The 18,365-nt window shown below is 41.2% G+C and overlaps 2 protein-coding genes across 4 annotated transcripts; both read left to right on the top strand.

Annotated features, from left to right (window-relative positions):
- The first annotated feature begins 987 nt into the window (after positions 1–987).
- LOC135932821 (lamin-A-like) lies at positions 988–10,096 on the top strand. 3 transcript variants are annotated; one of them, XM_065470502.1, is made up of 14 exons: positions 988–1,992; positions 2,629–2,749; positions 3,153–3,508; positions 5,270–5,426; positions 5,712–5,837; positions 5,938–6,108; positions 6,333–6,458; positions 7,173–7,393; positions 7,485–7,758; positions 7,860–7,967; positions 8,056–8,175; positions 8,320–8,376; positions 9,255–9,449; positions 9,568–10,096. In XM_065470502.1, the coding sequence occupies exons 3-14, from the start codon at positions 3,171–3,173 to the stop codon at positions 9,601–9,603; spliced, it is 1,929 nt and encodes a 642-aa protein (XP_065326574.1). In that variant the 5' UTR covers positions 988–1,992; positions 2,629–2,749; positions 3,153–3,170; the 3' UTR covers positions 9,604–10,096. The 3 variants fall into 3 exon arrangements, with proteins under 3 accessions (XP_065326574.1, XP_065326571.1, XP_065326572.1); XM_065470499.1 differs by having other exon boundaries at positions 9,252–9,449; XM_065470500.1 differs by having other exon boundaries at positions 2,503–2,749; positions 9,252–9,449.
- Positions 10,097–12,021: 1,925 nt separating this feature from the next.
- On the top strand, positions 12,022–16,673 carry naxe (NAD(P)HX epimerase). The gene is made up of 7 exons (XM_065471754.1): positions 12,022–12,160; positions 12,766–12,956; positions 13,035–13,143; positions 13,783–13,893; positions 14,000–14,110; positions 14,431–14,578; positions 15,259–16,673. The coding sequence occupies exons 2-7, from the start codon at positions 12,784–12,786 to the stop codon at positions 15,456–15,458; spliced, it is 852 nt and encodes a 283-aa protein (XP_065327826.1). The 5' UTR covers positions 12,022–12,160; positions 12,766–12,783; the 3' UTR covers positions 15,459–16,673.
- The last annotated feature ends 1,692 nt before the right edge of the window (positions 16,674–18,365 follow it).

Below are 18,365 nucleotides of genomic sequence, written 5' to 3'. Positions count from 1 at the left end.
AGCTGCTGTTTGTCCGCGCAAAGCGGCTGCGACATGCGCTCCAGAAGACACGGAGTGGATTAGTTTGTTCGTTTTTTCACGGAAGGAAATGCGTCTTTTTTACTCTAAATGTCGCTTTGTCTTTGTAAGATTTGGAGAGCTTGTATTCACGTGACTCCTGGTGTGCAAACAGTTTGGTTAGAGACGGATTTTCAAGGGATTTGTTTGGTTAATTCTCTATTAAAAACGATTTACGCGTGAATTATTTGACTTTGGATTTAATAGCGTGGTAAATATTGTCACTGAGGGTCATTTTTTGTGCTCGTTTTTCTCTCCCAATCAATCAGTTCCTCAATGGGATTTTTTTCGGGTCTCTTTTGCCCAGGTGACCACAGAGATCCAATACGGGTTTTCTCACAAACCACATGACAAAAACTGTCTACATAACAAGGCACAGCCGAAGCTCGCATGGTGGTTTTAACACATCGGACAGCTATGGAGACCATTTTACTTAAAATTCAGACCCAGTTTGTACATCGCTGAGCTGCTGAATGAGTGAAAAAGACAAATAAAACGGGTTCTTGTTTCTTTACAGCCAAACTTCCCATCAATTTCTGACAGTAGGAGGCGATGCTGAGTGTCAGCTGCAGGAGGCACGACGTCTTCCACAGCTGATCTGAGCAACTGAGATCAGCAGATTTTCTTTTACAGTCTATTTAGTTCACAAATAAATGCACCTTTATCATACACACAATCTCAGAAGCTGTCTATAAAATAAAGCACGAACATACTGAAGCTTGTAAGGCCTCGCAAAGCACAGCACATTTATTTAAGAACATGTTTTACACATTAGGCCTTTGTTTGTTTGATTTTTAAACACTTGGTAATTTTACCCCAGATATCTATAAATCATTTGATTGAAACAATATTCATTGCCGTTTAATTTACTTGCATAAAGTCTGTAACAGTGTGTCCAAAAGTCCAAGTTAAGTCATAATTCGTAGTGTTTAATAAAACTGTCTGCCATTTATTACATGTCAGTTTTTAGAGCCAGCACAAAGGGAAACGTGAATTTTTACAAGCATAGCTTTAACCCTTTAAAATCCACTATTAAAATCAACCACTTCTAGCTTGTGTTACAGGTTATATATGGGATAAAAGTGCATATGAAAAAAAATCCTACATACGCACTCATCGGCCACTTTATTAAGTACATCTAGTTAGTACTGGGTTGGACCCCCTTTTCCTCCAGAACTGCCTTAAGTCTTCATGGCATAAAGTCAACAAGGTGCTGAAAACATTCCTCAGAGATGTGGCTCCATATTGCCATGATAGCATCACAGTTTCTGTCAGCTGCACATCCATCCATCTCCCACATCCCAAAAGGCGCTGTACTGGAGTGAGATCTGGTGACTGTGGAGGTTATGTTATGTTATTCTGCTGGAGGCAGTCATCCTAAGATTGATACACACTGGTTATAAAAGGCTGAACATGGTAAGATTGTGCATTTAAAAATGCTTAATTGGTGCCAAGAGGGCCAAAGCGTGCCCAGAAAATATCCACCACTTCAGTTTGAACTTCAGTTTTCACATTGCTTAAATGCACTGAGTTTTCATTATGCGATTGGCTGATAAGAAATTTGCATTAACAAGCAGTCAAACAAGTGTCCCCTAATAAAATGACTAGTTAGCCTATAATCTCCATCAGCTTGTTCATCAGTTTATAAGATTTAGTACAATGCTTCAGCCTCAGTGGACTGTAGTCACTCCAGCTGTCCAGCCATTCATTTTCCTAATCAAATTTTGGTCTCAGGCAAGGCAGACTGACCTGGCTGATAGGAGAGAGGTGAGACGGAAGCGCCTATAGAGGAGCATGTCTGTGGTTCCGAGTGTGGGAGGAGACTGGAGCACACAGGGAGAACCTGTAAACTCCACAGAGAAACACTCCAGCCGACCAGGAAGTGAGTGCTAACATCTGCACCACTGCGTAGTCCTCTCATCCTGCCACTGAAATGTAAGGACACTGTATCATCTGTATCTGTAACACTGTATCTTGTATCTTCTCATACATATTATATGTATGATGTTTAGTGGGCTATGTATGATGTTTAGTGATGTTTAGTGGGCTAAAATCAGAATAATTAAAGGTCTACAAAAGAAAACCAGTCTGCCAGAGCACACTTTTGGTACTGTTTTTGTTTTATGACTCGGAATCTCTTAGTTAAGGCTGTCCAAAAAAATACATTTCTGGCCATTTAGGTATTTAAGCCAAAGGCTAAGTAGGAAATTTGTGTAAGAGTTTAAGAAAAGATGTTGCGTAAATGCATCCTTACAGGATGTGAAGACTCCAGCTCTGTGGGGTTCTTCTGGGGTTAAAACCTTTGCAGAGCTTTTACAAAACGACTACAATTCAAGTCTCAGCCAACAGATCTGCTTAAAATTATCCCTTATATGCATCACATGGCTTTGTGCGTGGCTTTGTGCAGAGGATGACTCATTTATTCAGACTGTACACCCATTACAGTGAGACAGAGAGAGAGAGAGAGAGACAGAGGGAGGGAGGAACAGCCACCTAACAAGTGCCAAACTTGAGGCCAACCTCTCCTCCCATCTCATTCTTTCCTACATGGGCACTCTGATGGGTTTGCAGACAGCTCAGTTTGCAGACTGAAGAGAGAACCAAGACGAACACTGGGATCACGTAAGGAAATCGTCAAACTACTCTACAAAGATCTCCAGAGATTTCTCATCCTCTAACAAACTTTAAAAAGGTAAATCGAATTTTATAAGTTAGTATCTTTTGGGCAAGGACATCACTTTAATTTTTGGGTGGAGTTGTTAACCCCACCCATGTCTTTTGATTAATTGTGCTTTGTCGTTTGTGTGCTTAATGTTAGGGGATTTGAAAAGAGCCGGATGTGTTTGGAAATAATCAATATGTTCCAGTGAATTGAGCTTTTTTTCTTTTTAACTTTGAACTTTAAACCAAAATGTTGCCTCATTTTTGTGTGTTTCAATGAATATTTCTTGGGCACATTTCTTTCATCTTATTTGTGACACATGTTCCACGTCAACTGTCGGATCAAACTGAAGGGTGTGCATTTGCACTTGAATAAAACCTGCTCAAATTGACTCTTTAGACTCAAATGAATATAATCATATCTATTTTGACAGCAAAATAAGAAAGTTGCAATGGCGACACCCAAAAACACTCCACGAGGTGCAAACACACCACTTTCTCCCAACCGGATCACCCGTCTCCAGGAAAAGGAGGACCTCTGCAACCTCAACGATCGACTGGCCGTCTACATCGACAAGGTCCGCTCTCTGGAGGCTGAGAACGCCGGGCTGCGTCTGCGCATCACCGAGTCGGAGACAGAGGTCAGCCGGGAGCTGACGGGTCTGAAGGCCGCCTATGAGACGGAGCTGGCAGATGCCCGCCAGACACTGGACTCGGTGGCCAAAGAGCGAGCACGGCTGCAGCTGGAGCTGGGCAAGCTGCGAGAGGACCACAAGGAGCTGAAAGCCAGGTATAATGTTTACTGTGTTTGCACGTGTCTGCAGGAGCTCCTGAGGAAAAAGATTGATTGGGTTTGTGCCCTCTCATCTTGGTCCCTAAATTCCTTAAACTCACCCCTGTGCGTTTGATCGATGTGGGTGTTTTTTTTGTTGTTTTTTTTATAGCTATAATCAAATCAAATCAAATCACTTTTATTGTCACATCACATGTGCAGGTACACTGGTACAGTACATGTGAGTGAAATTCTTGTGTGCGAGCTTCACAAGCAACAGAGTTGTGCAAAATACAATAATGTAAAACAAGCAAAATATAAAAATGGCTAATCTAAAAAGTAATAAATATATGTACAATATGTAAAGGTATATACATTACTGAATGTGTATACTAAATATGTGGGAGTATGCAACTTTAAAAGACAACTTTAAAAGACAAAATAGTAACAACAAGATGAAATCATGAGCTGCAGAATTCACCCTTACTCATTCCTTACACTCAGGGGCTGTCACGGCACGATTTAATGTGGTATGACCTTTAGCTTCCAGTATCTAATTTCAGCAAGTCTTAGGAGTTTCTTGTCACTCTGCTGACTTCACAACTCATTTCTGTTTGTGTTATATTTACATTAGCAGTTACTATTATCCCATAATTATCACCTGTCCCACAGTGTCTGCTGTTCAGCTAAAGTTACACGGTACAGCTTTGAAGTCACGATTGCCAAACTCTTCTCAGAAAGAACTCTGCTGCAGAGTGTCTGGTGATCATGAGATGTCTGGCTGCTGCGAGGCATCTAAAATCCCCCTTTTCAAACAAACCCTTTCAGTTGAAGGCATCCATTTGTCCCTTAATGCAAGTGTGAAAGGGTTTGGACTTCAGTGTTGATACATATTAAGCAGCAGTTACTCATAATCTTTTAATAACTGATGTTTTAACTTGGTGATGCACTGAGAGTTGTGTTACCCTGCCGCTGCGACCACTCCCTATAGCTGTAGCATATTCTCCTCATTGCTCACTGGGCAAGAGCTGGAGCGGGACTCCAGCTCTTTCCCATGCTTCCACATCCAGAGGCTGATGACTAACTCTTTCCCCAGCTTCTCCTCCTTCACCAAAGTCATCATTATACACAATACGTGGCAGTGTTTAAAGAGCTCCACTCTTGCCTGGATTATTTTTCCGTAAATAATAAAACGACGACCACAGTGTGTTTGGCAAAGCCAAACCGTTGCCATGGCAATATCTCAGCTAAACACCAACGGCTGTGGCTTGTGGCTACCAGATCCACGGGACTCGATGAAAATCACTGTGGTCTATGAGTCATATGCACCGAGGTCTTTCCCCTGCTTCTGCTTCTTGTAGACATCCTTATTCAAAAATAGCTCATATTTGTTTGATTAGAGTGTGTAAAGGAAACTATAGTAGTTCAGTTTTAGGTCTTAGGTTACTAAAACAAATCCAGTAAGATGCTTAAACTCTTAAACTATGGATTCTCAAAGCTTGAATGAATTAAGTGTCATTTGAGTAAAACAAGAGAAAATGTACACATTGAAAGTCTCAGTGTCATTTGTATAGTAGTTTAAGGTTTTGTTCAAGTATTGTTGCTATGATGACTAATAGAGATAAACATGAATGAGAAATCCTCCCTTGATCTCACTCAAAGCTGTCATAGAAAATGTAAAGTAGTGCATTCTTTCCTTCATGCTTGCACTAAAAATGAAAAAAGGCTGCACTTTGAGAACTTAAAGTGGAACTTAGTCCTCCATTTTTGTTTTCATAGGAACACTAAAAAAGAGTCAGAACTGGGGGGAGCCTTGCAGAGGCTCAAAGACCTGGAGGCTCTGCTTAATTCGAAGGATGCTTCCTTGACTACGGCTCTGGGAGAAAAGCGTAACCTCGAGGTGGAAAACAGGGACCTGAAGGCGCAGGTTGCCAAGGTAAAGTCAAACCCACGCTCAATTTAAAACTCAATAGAAACACATCTGGGCTCAATCTTTCTGCAGTCAGTCTACAAGCTCAGAACCTCTCTGTTTGTCCCTCATAATCCTCCTCTCTTTCTTCCAAGTTTTGTTAGTAAATGTCAGCTAATTCAGATTTCAGCAGGGGTTGAAGGACAGCCTCTCTGCATGTTTTCCTGCCCGCATACTCTACTGACTGCTTTTTTTCCACTCCGCAGCATTACTTTGTATTCATACTCGGCCCATTTTGTGCTTCTTTTTTAGTTGGATACCAGCTTGGCCGATGCCAAGAAGCAGCTGCAGGATGAGATGCTGAGGAGGGTGGATGGAGAGAATCGCATCCAGACTCTGAAAGAGGAGCTGGAATTTCAGAAGAACCTTCACTCTGAGGTCTGAGCGCTTTTTGCATATGTTCTTATCATTAGTTAATCATTTTAAAAGTACCCATGCTGGACTTTACTGATAATCATTGCTGTTAAATTTTCAATAGGAGCTACGGGAGGTAAAGAGGCGTCATGAGTCCCGCATGGTTGAACTGGATAATGGCCACCAGCAGGAGTTTGAATGCAAACTGGCTGAGGCACTGGCGGATATGCGCAACCAGCATGAGCTGCAGATTAAAATGTACAAGGATGAGATCGAGAAGACCTACAACACCAAGGTAGACCATCAAGTTACTGTTACTAAAGGTTTACTTTGCAGCATTTATGTCTTCTGTTTTGGTCCTCAGTGGTGAAAGAAAGCTGCACTGAATAATTGCGCAGCAGAAATATCCAGTTAAAACATCGTGACATGGTTGTGTAGTTCCGAGTTGTTGGGGTTTCGCAGTTTCACAAATGTCTAGTAGAATTTGGTTACAGTCCATGTTTTATCTCCCTCCATCAGCTGGAGAGTGCTCGTCAGTCAGCAGACAGGAGCAGCCACCTGGTTGGGGCAGCACACGAGGAGCTCCAGCAGATCCGAGTACGCCTGGAGTCCACGTCGACTCAGCTCAGCCAGCTACAGAAACAGGTTCTTACAAATAAACAGCACACACTTATCTGCAAGCATACATCACAGAAAAGGGGGCTCTTTGTGATATTTTTCATATTTTAGAGCAGGGGTGCAAAACATAAGACACAATCGGCCTGCCAAAGCTGTAGAAAACGTAAAGGAGTGCATAGATTTTGAATTTTTAACTGTAGTTTCATAGGTTTTACAGATTTTCCTGGTAATAAAGATTGCCCACTTTCATGCTGACAAGAAAGTTTGTTTTTCAAATATTGAGTCCATAGTAAAAAGAACAACAAAAACTTTGTATTTTATCATTACAGAACAGTTTGTGGAAAGAAGTAACATAAATTATTCTGTAAATTTGTGTATTTATCATGTAGTTTCACTGGTCCGGCCAATTTAAGATCACTTAAGATCAAAGTGGGGTGTATGTGGCTCACTATGTAAAATCAGTTTGACATCCATGTTTTAAAGTAAAAACAGACCCCACAGAAATCAATTTTATTTAAAACAGAAGCTGTTTTTATGGATTCACATGAATTAGGCTCTTCAAATTGATGCTAGCTATAAACTCCATTTATTTGTTTAAAAGTTCAGTTTTTTCATGGTTTCTCTAGATTTTCTTTGTTTTTTGAGCTCAGTTGTCTCACTCTTTGATTGCTCTTGAGGTCTCCAGACTTGCTTGTTTGATCCTATCAGGCAGTAACTTTGTGACTCTTTGGTTTGATCCAGCTGGCAGCTCGTGAGGCAAAGATCAGGGACCTCGAGGATGCTCTGTCGCGGGAGCGGGACAGCACGCGTCGCCTTCTGGGTGAGAAGGATCGAGAGATGGCAGAGATGAGGCAGCAGATGCAGCAGCAGCTCGATGAGTATCAGGAACTCCTCGATGTTAAGCTGGCCCTGGACATGGAGATATGCGCCTACAGGAAGCTGCTGGAGGGAGAAGAGCAAAGGTATGTGTAAAGACGGTCATCATTTCCTCTGTGTGGTTCATAAACTTTTTCATTTATCTCATCATCTTCAACAACATGTTTCTCTCTGCAGACTGCGTCTTTCGCCCAGCCCTCCTCCTACCAGGGCGGCGGGAAGTCGATCCTCTACTTCTGGAGCTCTCTCTCGATCTATCCACCTCAGCGCTCAGAACTCCCCTGCTAAGAGACGTCGCCCTAACGACACCGACAGCGAGGCCTCCAGCTTCGCCGGTGGAGCCGTTTCCCGCACTCGCATCACCCAGCAGGCCTCGGCCAGTGGACGTGTCACTGTGGACGAGGTGGATCTGGATGGGAAATATGTCAGACTCAGCAACAAAGCTGATGAGGTGAGATGGAGAAGTTGGAGGTGGACTGACTACATTACTATTTGTAATGTAGTGACTTTGAACTCTGACGTTTTTACCCAACTACCCTCTTGCTCTTGTAGGATCAGAATCTGGGGAACTGGCAGGTGAAGCGACAGGTGGGATCTGGCACTCCCATCGCCTTCAAGTTCCCAGCTAAATTCACCTTGAAGGCTGGTCAGAGGGTGACGGTTAGTAGCGTCTTTATTCAGCGATCAGAATCACCAGTCAACACCTGATAAGCACAGATGATTTACTCTGTACTGTCCCTGTGGTCAGATCTGGGCCTCTAATTCTGGTGGAACTCATAATCCTCCATCTGACCTGGTGTGGAAGAATCAGCCCTCCTGGGGCACCGGAGACCTCTTCCAGACTACTTTGATCAGCACTAACGGAGAGGTATTTTGAATTAAATCAGCTTACTGGGCTTGATAGACATTTCATTCAGACCTAAAGTGTCAAGACATCAAAACTCATGGCCAGTATATTTAAAATATACTGAAACTGAATGAATAAATAAGAACTACAACACTTTTCTTTCAGGAAATGGCAATGAGGAAGGTCACCCGCACTCAGTTTGAAGAAGAAGATGATGACATGGTGAGAGAAATTATAGTTTTCCTAGCATGTGCATAATGAGATCATGTGCAGGACCAGAATCTAATTAGCAGCATCCACTGGTTTTGCATTGAATTAAAATAAGAGTCACATTAATTCAGATATTAACATTTCAAATGGATCCGTATCACTGTGTGGGGTGGTAACATTGAAACTGAGCATTACATGTTACATGATAAGGTGATGGTTGGTAAGTAAAACAAAGATATTTAAAAGGATATATGTGTTTTTAGTTAGGTGAAGCAAGGACACATGTGCATGTGCAAATGAAGAAATACAGCAAAATCTCACACAATTGCAGCTCCCAATGGATATTTTACATTCTTACTAGAAAAATGATTATCAGTAGTGTCAAAAGAATAGTTGCAAACACATATATTTCATCAACTGTTTACGCAACTCAATGTTAACTGTTAAAAGAGCCATTTTTAAAAAAAAAAAAAACAGTTCACTTATTGTTTTTAGGCTCTTGTTCATTGTATCAGGGCTACAAAAATACAGGAGACAAAGGCGGGTTTAATAACAAAAGCTGTTACAAAACCAGTCCTCCCATAGATACAGACTATTTACACACACAGGACTGAGTAGATGCTCGTTAAACAAATAAGGGTGGGGCAGACAGTCACAAAGGAGGGTCAGAGGTGGGGGGGGGAAGAGACAAAGACAGGAAGTCAATCCCAAGAGACACAAAGAAAAGCACATACCAAAATAAGACAGGAAATGGAAACAAGAAAGACAAAACAGAGACCAAAACATTAGGAAAATATCAGTGAGAAGGAATGAAAATTAAATAAGCACAGACACCACGACACATACTTTTGAACACACACTAATTGAAAGCTGTGTCTGTGCCTCAGCAGGTGGCTCACAGCACCTGTGGGGACGGCGAGTACAACCTGCGGAGCCGGACGGTCGTGTGCGGCTCATGCGGACTTCCTTCAGATAAATCCAGCAACTGCTCCGTGTCCTCTGCTTCCCGATCCTTCCGCAGCGGAGGCATCTCCGAGGGTTTACTGCCCCACTCCTACGTGTTCAGCACGAGCACACCTCGCAAGGTGAGTACCGCAGCTCATACAGGTGATATATGACTTCCCTTTCATGCAAAGATTACCTCTTTTTTGTCTATTAATAGGCATGTGTGATAATTCTAATTTTGTCAAATTTTCTTCCTAGACTGGAGGCAGAATGGAGAGCTGTCCAATCATGTGAAGCCCTGGGGCCACTACACTACATTTTCTATAGCTTCTTAGGTATCAGTTGTTGAGTTGTCTGGTATAGTTTTTAGTTCAGTTTATGTACTTTCAATTTAATTTCAAGTTATTGAATGCCAGAAAATGTTATACTGCTTTTTATAATGTACATATGCATGAATAAGAATAATTTTTCCAGAGCCTAAAGGTTAATTTGGGGTTAGCTTTGTTTGTTTGTTTTTATATTAGGGACATTTAAGGTTGGAAAATGTAAACCAGTTACTTTAACATTCATTCGTTTTAAAAACTTAATTCAAATTAATTTCATTATAACCTATAGACACTCTGACACAGCGGGGTTGTGATCAGTTTACAATTTTACCAAAATTGAAAACTTTATTTTGAAAACTTTTTTTTTTCATTAAATCTTCTTACATGGTGAAGGTAAAATGAACCCAACCTTGCTACAGATCTACAGAATATTGTCGGGGTTTTTTATTAAAATGAATAAACGTGTTTTCAGAAACCTGCCTTTTTTCTGTGTCTTTCTATTTACTCAGTTTCTTACAATATTTACTGCCTCACCATAGAATCTAATAGGACAGTCAGGTGTTGCTATATAGTTCACCTGTTTGAACAGGCGACTCGTATGCCAAAAGCTAGAGTCCCCTCCATGCTTTGTTCTGAGGCCAAGAGTTTTATTGATTTAATAAAAATCAATAATTTGTTTAAAAATTCTAGTTTCATTCAAATGAAGAAAAATATGACATTTGTATTCAGGTTCACAATTACATGATAACAATAATATAAAAGAACAGATTATAACTGTTCAGTATTCATACTCGTCCAGTGTTGGGGAGTAACGGAATACATGTACCGCCGTTACGTATTTAAAATACAAAATATGAGTAACTGTATTCCGTTACAGTTACCATTTAAAAAGGTGGTATTTAGAATACAGTTACTTTGTTGAAATAAATGGATTACACGGCGGTACTTTCCTGTTTCATATTGTGGCGGGTCAGGACTGTTTGGGTTTTGTTTGACAGCTACGCTCTGTTGTTCCAGGCGGCAGCGTTACGGTTGCCATGGTTACAGGGTGACGCTCTCTCTCTGCGTGTTTCCTGGGTGAGAGAGCGCCTTTTTGTTGTTGTTGTGCTAAGCTAATAGGCAGAATGCTACAGGCATAGCTCTAAAGAATGTAGCCTGATGGGCAGTGTAGTCCGTGCTGCAGGGAGAATGGACTGCCATGCCCGTTATGTGTCTGTGAGCGCGAGGAGGGAGAAAAAGGCGAGTGGAAAAGTATGAGCTGTCACGGAGCAAAAACGGGAGCTGGAAGCATGTAAATATAATAATAACCACTGCAGCCAAGAAGAGTGCCTGACGAGCCCAGTTGTAAGTACGCTATTAAGACTCGACTGTACGCTGTGTTCGTGTTTTCCTCCGAAACAATAAGTTCCGTTGGAGCAGCCTTTCAACGCCTCTCTTTGTCTCTTGCAAGCAAAGTTGACCCACACAACAAAGTAAAGCTATTTTCCGGCTACGAGCCTGACACGGAACCCCACGTATTAGCCAGAGGTCCCTTTACTACGGTTCGGAGCCGCGGACCTTCAGTAACAGTAATAAATCACAGCAATAGTACATTCATGTAGTTGTAAAAAGCATGATAATATATTAAGTAATCCAAAGTATTCAGAATACATTACTCTCATTGAGTAACGTAACGGAATACGTTACAGAATACATTTTGGGGCATGTATTCTGTAATCTGTAATGGAATAGATTTGAAAAGTAACCTTCCCAACACTGTACTCGACCACGGTATTATAAAACTATAAGGTGCATTTATTTCACCACCTCTTGAACTTTATGAAGTATTTCATTTATGTTTTTTATACCTTTGCTCCGCTATTTAGAAGGAATTCCTGCCTCTTGAAATTACAAAAAATAAAGATTTTCAAAATCAAATCGTTCATATACATACATATATATATATATATATATATATATATATATATATATATATATATATATATATATATATATATATATATATATATAATGAACATTCCAAATCATAAATGAAGTTTCTGCTCATAGACCTTCTGTTTTTATAAATAATTATTTACTGGAATAACTTTAATGGAATGTTTTTGAACATTTGTGCTTTACTAGTTATATTTAAATTAAAGATATAAAAAAGAATGTTTAAAATAGGCCTATATCGTGTGTCACATGGGCCTGATTCTATATAGCTGGCATATAGTGGAGGGATTCTACTTCTATTAATAACTCCATTATGCTGTCTTTTCATTTATATATAAGTAAGGGTTAAGCATATTTTCTCCTTTTAATTAGAAAAGTGTGTCTTTTACTGCAGTCTCTCCGCCTAAGAACAGGCTTTTATTTTGAAATCCTGGTTTTCAGGTCGCTTTCAAACCCGGAAGTAGCCTACAAGGTCAGGGTGCAAGTGTTGCTCTTGCACAGCGTCAAAGCTCCAAAACTAAGAGCTTTGTGGTTTAAAAGGACAAAACTGCATGTGAAGCTGTCTGCAAGAAAAAGGGTGTTAAAATTTGGTGAGTGTCGCTAATGTTTTGACACGAAGTGGAGCAAATTCTAAACGTTAGCTAGCAAGTCAGAGCTACATAACAGTGAAGTGGACATGAGAGTGCTCCTACTGTAGCCCTGCGACATTAATGTGTACACAGTAATATCCACATAAGTGATGTTAGAGACTGATAAACTCATACAGGAAATGATTGCTGCTAAAGGTGGTGCTACAAGCTGCTGAATCATGGGCTGTAATTAGTTTTTCACAGGATACGCTCAGTTTATCTTTACTGTTTATTAGTTTTTTTAATCACACATTATCATTTTAGCTCATTTTTATTGTGAATTTTTTTTAAATACACATGTGTAGTTTAGGTTTTTAATTTAGTTTTAATCAACCATGTTCTGGTGTTGCACAGACTGTGTGAGAGTGGGGTGTCTCACCTCTTTCTTTAACGCATACTAAGCAGCAGCGCAGACGAAGGGAATGACTGATTAAAAGACTGATTTCTAAGTTTGCAGTCTGCAGGTGTGAGCAAATAAAAACGCAAGGAAACAGCGAAAGGAGTGAAACCTGCGTCATCAGCAGACTGAACATTGCTCACTGTGGTCTTTTCTTAAATTTCCTCAGGAGCTTGTATCCATCTGGATGTTGAGCATTCGAGCTCTGTTTGGGATCGGCTTCCTGGTGACCTCACGAGCCACGACAGCCCTTGCTCAGGCAGGGACATGCCCGTTGCCCGCTGCAGCTAACAGCCACAGAAAGGACTGTTTCAGCAGCAGACCAGCGTCCACCATGGCCCAGGCCATCAAATATCTCGGGTGAAGGTTTTAACCTTTTCACACATAAGAGTAAAACCAGACTTCATAAGTGTAGACTGACCTGTAAATACTTCACAGGCAGGAGGAGGCCCAGCACATCGACGAGGAGCTCTTCAGTGAGTACGGCTTCAGTGTGGATCAGCTGATGGAGCTGGCTGGACTCAGCTGTGCCACAGCCGTCACACGGGTGAGTGTCACCGTGGGCTCTTATTTTTGAAATGCAAATCTAACGGGAGGAATATTAGTTATTGAACTTGCAACAAACTCTTTTATGAGTAAAATAATTGTTTCAGGCATTTTAATCTGAGACCTCTACCTATTCCAGCTGCTCAAAAATGAATTTGGTGTCTTTAGGGTTTGAAAAAAGAAACGAGGATCGAAAGTGGGGTGTAGAAATATTTTCACTTTTTTTCTTCTATTCTATGGATGCGGTGGTTGAGCCACTTAATCCAGTTACAAAAATAAAAGTTTAAACATTGATTTAAATAGACAGCTACCAACCACTTACGCAAAAATCGTGTGATGAATTTTTCCAAAAACTCTGATCTAATCTTACTCATCAGCCTTTATTTTGTGTAATCAGACTAAAGTAACATTACACTTGATGACGTTATAATAATGTTGAAACATTCGTCTTTTTGCACAATCAAAGTCTGAAATTTTTTCATCAGCACTTTTAAGTTTGCTGTTGTGGAATTGAGATGCACTTGATAGAGCTGCATTTTGCTCGAAGGTGCAGGAAGAAGCTTTACTTGGTTTGCGTAACTAACACAGAACGGGCCCTTAAATATATCAAAGTTTATTTTGCTTTCTTTTTTTCCTTCAGGCATATCCACTTACTTCTCTGGTGAAGGCCAGACCTTCTCTGCTAGTGATTTGTGGACCAGGTAACAACGGGGGCGATGGCTTGGTCTGTGCCCGGCATCTGAAACTCTTTGTGAGTGTCTCTCAATTTCACAGAAGAGGAAAATAAACCATCTATTTTCACATCCTCATCCTAAATTCCTTTTTCCTTCGTTAGTACTTTGTGTGTTTGATTTCAGGGTTACGAGCCGACCATCCTGTACCCAAAGAGGCCAAACAAGCCGCTGTTCCAAGGCCTAACCACACAGTGCCAGAAAATGGAGATCCCCTTCCTGACTGAGATGCCTGAGGTTTGGTGTTAATAAAATCTGCAGCTGCAGCTTTATCCGCAGTAAACACACAGACACACTGCTTATTGTTTTCTGACTGTGCATTTTGTATGAAGCTGTACAAATGCTAAAGTAATTAGGCTCCAGTTTAAATTAGATGTCTAAATGATACTGAGGGGATAATAGCTCTGTTTTTATTACAGCAAACTAGATAGTGAATAATTTCATTGGTAGCTAAGAGGAGCTTTAGTTGATGGATTTACTCACTGAAATAAATGTGCTTTCAAGCTATTGATTAATTCCTTTGAAACTAACTTATCTGGGTAAAACTGTCTCCTCAGGCCAAAGCGATTGATGAAGCGTACAACCTGGTGATAGATGCCATCTTTGGCTTCAGCTTCAAGGGAGCTGTGCGAGAGCCCTTTGGCTCCATCTTGGACACACTGAAAAAGTCCACAGTGCCCATAGCCAGCATCGACATCCCCTCAGGTCAGTCCTCACCAGTCCTTGGGTGACATTACTTTGTGAGGTAACTGGTTACAATACAAAATTACTGCCGTTAAAAAGTAATCAATAAGGCATGCACCAGTATAGTGGGGCCGGGGTTAGCACATCACCATGAAGATGTGAATGTGAGTGTGAATGGCTGTTTTTCTTTGTTAGCCATGCTGACAGACAGACTGCTAACCCTTCAACGATATAACCCGCCTCCCAGCTCATGGCAGCTGGGGAAAGCTCCATGTCGCCACAACCTTGAATTGAAATGGCTCTTATAAAAATGGATGTATTAACTTTTGTTAGCATCGCCTCTTGCACATGACCAGCAGCTGGGCTAAACCCAATTTATAGCCAGCTTTTAGCTGAAAAACGTGTGGTTTTGCAGTCCTCCTCGCTGCAGTACGGCTTGCCAGCAATGTTGTGGAGTTCTGCTTATTGTCAGTGAGGATTTATTAAACTGCAGTGCATCTGTCAACAGTCTGGAATGATTATAATCAATAACTGCATGAAGCCTGCTGCATGTCCGCGCTCCCAAACAGAGGATATTGATTTGGGTCTAACCTTTGCTCTAACACTTCAAACTGTCGCTAACAGACATACTGCAGATTATCTCAGGAAAGAGATTTCAGCTGGTTAGTGACATCCTTTTTTTGTTTGTTTTCATGTTAAAGGTTGGGATGTGGAGCAGGGTAGCACAGATGGACTCCAGCCTGACATGCTCATCTCTCTCACTGCACCAAAGAAATCTGCCTCCCTGTTTAAAGGACGATATCACTTCTTGGGAGGCAGATTTGTGCCACCTGGCTTGGAGAAGAAATATCAACTCAACTTGCCCCAGTACCCTGGCACAGACTGTGTTTTGCAACTCTAAGAGATGTGGGCCATCACTGAAGGGAAATAAGCTGTCACTGGCATAATAAAGCAATCAGCTTAGCTCAGCATAAAGGCTGTAAACTGGGTAAAACAGCCAGCAGCGCGACATCCGTTCACTCATTAACACGTCTTGTTTGTTGATTTTAAGAGAGCTTATGTGATATAACCGTATGCTGTCATCACACCTGCAGCACAATGGCAGCATCAGCTAAAGTAAATATGAAAATAAAAAAATTCTTTCTCTGACAAACTGACAAACTTTTTAAAGTTCATATATTCTGCTTTTCCCTGTTTTTTTTTTTGTTTTTTTTTAACATATAGTACACGTATATACGTGATGGGAGAAGGGAGCGGGAGATCGACAGACGGATTGGTGCAGCGGCTGCAGTGATGCTGACGCTGTACCGGTCTGTTGTGGTGAAGAGAGAGCTGAGTGTAAAAGCGTAGCTCTCAATTTACCGGTCAGTCTACGTCCCTACCCTATTAGTGCTGGGCGATATGACGATATATATCGTGTGGACGATAGAAAAGTGTCTATCGTGCCATTTGTCTTCTATCGTTTCTATCGTTTTTAACCCAAATTTTACAAATTATTACATAAAATATCTCATTAACCCTTTACTAGCGGTCGGAGCAGGCACACTCCGTTTTCCCTAACTATTTTTAAATCCCTGTAGAACTGGAACCACGTACGGTAGCGCAATAATGTTTTTTTTTTTTTTGCATATGAAACCGTAGGAGTTGTACTTACATCTTATTCCATTAGCTTGCCCTAGGTCACGGTTTCCTTCCGCATATAGCTTTGCAAAAATTGCATGAAAAGCACTTGCAGCAACAAAAACATAATATTCCAGACTTGCAGCAACAAAAACATAATATTCCAGAATATTCCATTTGCCGATCCGATCAGCTGTTCATAACAATTCCTACATTGGAATATAAGTCAGCTCGAACTATCGCATGTCCGCCATTACCTGTCCGAAACCGGAAGTGACGCCATTTACGCGGAAAATGTAGTTTTTTAAGCTTCAAAGCCTATGTTGGTGTTTTTAAAAGTCATGTTTGACTTTATGCTCTTCTGTATCGTTTCTGGGATGCTTAGAAGTCAAATTACACTGTTGTAAATAGTTTATTTTGATGCACATGCTGTGTTTTTGCAAAGTTGCATTTATTTATTTTCATTTTTCCTGTAGTATATAAAAATTTGTGTATCTCAAAAATAAAACTATGAAGACACTCAAAATAAATAAATGTTAAGATGAGCTCTGGCGGACTTGGTTCTATGGTAGGTCTTAAAGGGTTAAATAGCCTGTGCAAATATATTAGTGCTGTCTTCTTACTATACATACTCTTAACTTTATGCAAGAGAAAATAAAGTATAAAAAAAAAGATATTTTTCGCAACATGGTTTGCAACATGGTGCTGCTTTACGTGCACCCGGATTTGCGACATGCTTTACAGTAACTCAAAACAAAGACTGCACCCTCTCCACTCGCTGTTTAAAGACTGCATACTTTCCAGATGACCACAGGTCAGGTGGTATATCGTGATATATATCGTTATCGTGATATAAAAGAATTCATATCGTGATAAATATTTTTTCCATATCGCCCAGCACTATACCCTATGGTCACGAGCTGTGGGTAGTGACCGAAAGAACGAGATCGCGAATGCAAGCGGCGGAAATGAGCTTCCTCCAAAGGGTGGCTGGCCTCTCCCTTAGAGATAGGGTGAGAAGTTCGGTCATTCGGGAGGTGCTCAGAGTAGAGCCGCTGCTCCTCCACATCGAAAGGAGCCAGCTGAGGTGGTTCGGGCATCTGACAAGGATGCCTCCTGGGCGCCTCCTGGACGAGGTTTTCCGGGCATGTCCCACTGGGAGGAGGCCCCGGGGCAGACCCAGGACACGGAGAAATTATATCTCTCGGCTGGCCTGGGAACGCCTTGGTGTTCCCCCGGATAAGCTGATGGAGCTGGCTGGGGAGAGGGAGGTATGGGCTCCTCTGCTTAGGCTGCTGCCCCTGCGACCCGGCCCCGGATAAGCAGAAGAAAATGGATGGATGGATGCATATACGTACACTCACCAGTCATTTCATTAGGTACAGCATGCTAATAATGGGTTAGGCCCTCTTTACCTTCAGAACTGCTTCAATTCTCTGTGGCATAGACTCAAAAAGGTGCTGAAAACATCCCTCAGAGATTTTGGTGCATTGACATGAAACAATCTGCCGTATTGCTCTTAGATCTGGTGACTTTGGAGGTAATTTGAGTGGACTGAATTTAGTATCATATCTAAGAAACAAGCTGGAGATTATTTAAACTGTGTGACGTGGAGTATCATCCCCCTGGAAGCAGACATCAGAAGATGGACACACTGTGGTCATAAAGGGATAGGCATGGTCAGCAGCAATTAAGCAATGCTCAGTTGGTATTAACCTCCTAAGACCCGAACTCTTCCACGGCATGCATTTTTAATTTCTCTTTGATATTTGGGCTGATTGGGACCCTATGAATGTAAAAACAAAGAATTACCAGATTTTATTTTATTTTTTTTTTACCCGATTTTTGTTTTTAAGAAAAATGAGAGCCACATATGAGGATATTCGTTTTAAATGTTGATAAAACAGAAGCAGTATAATGTCCTCGTAAGTGAATATCAGACCCTTGTAGAGCAAAATTTAGTATTTTGGTCTAGACAACCCAAAATGTGATGTCCACATATGTGGACGCCAGGTCCTAGGAGGTTAAGGAGGCCAAAGTGTACCGAGAAAATATCCCCTGCACCATTACACCTCTACCAGCAGCTTAACCACTCATGAGGCAGGATGGGTCCATACTTTCATGTTTATGCCAAATTCTGACCCTGTCATCCAAAAGTTGCAGCAGAAACTGAGACGCATCAGACTAT

Source organism: Pelmatolapia mariae, linkage group LG22, assembly GCF_036321145.2.
Source record: "Pelmatolapia mariae isolate MD_Pm_ZW linkage group LG22, Pm_UMD_F_2, whole genome shotgun sequence".
Taxonomy (NCBI): Eukaryota; Metazoa; Chordata; class Actinopteri; order Cichliformes; family Cichlidae; genus Pelmatolapia; species Pelmatolapia mariae.
The sequence above is the reverse complement of the archived record's forward strand: the minus strand, read 5'-3'. Positions and strand labels throughout refer to the sequence as shown.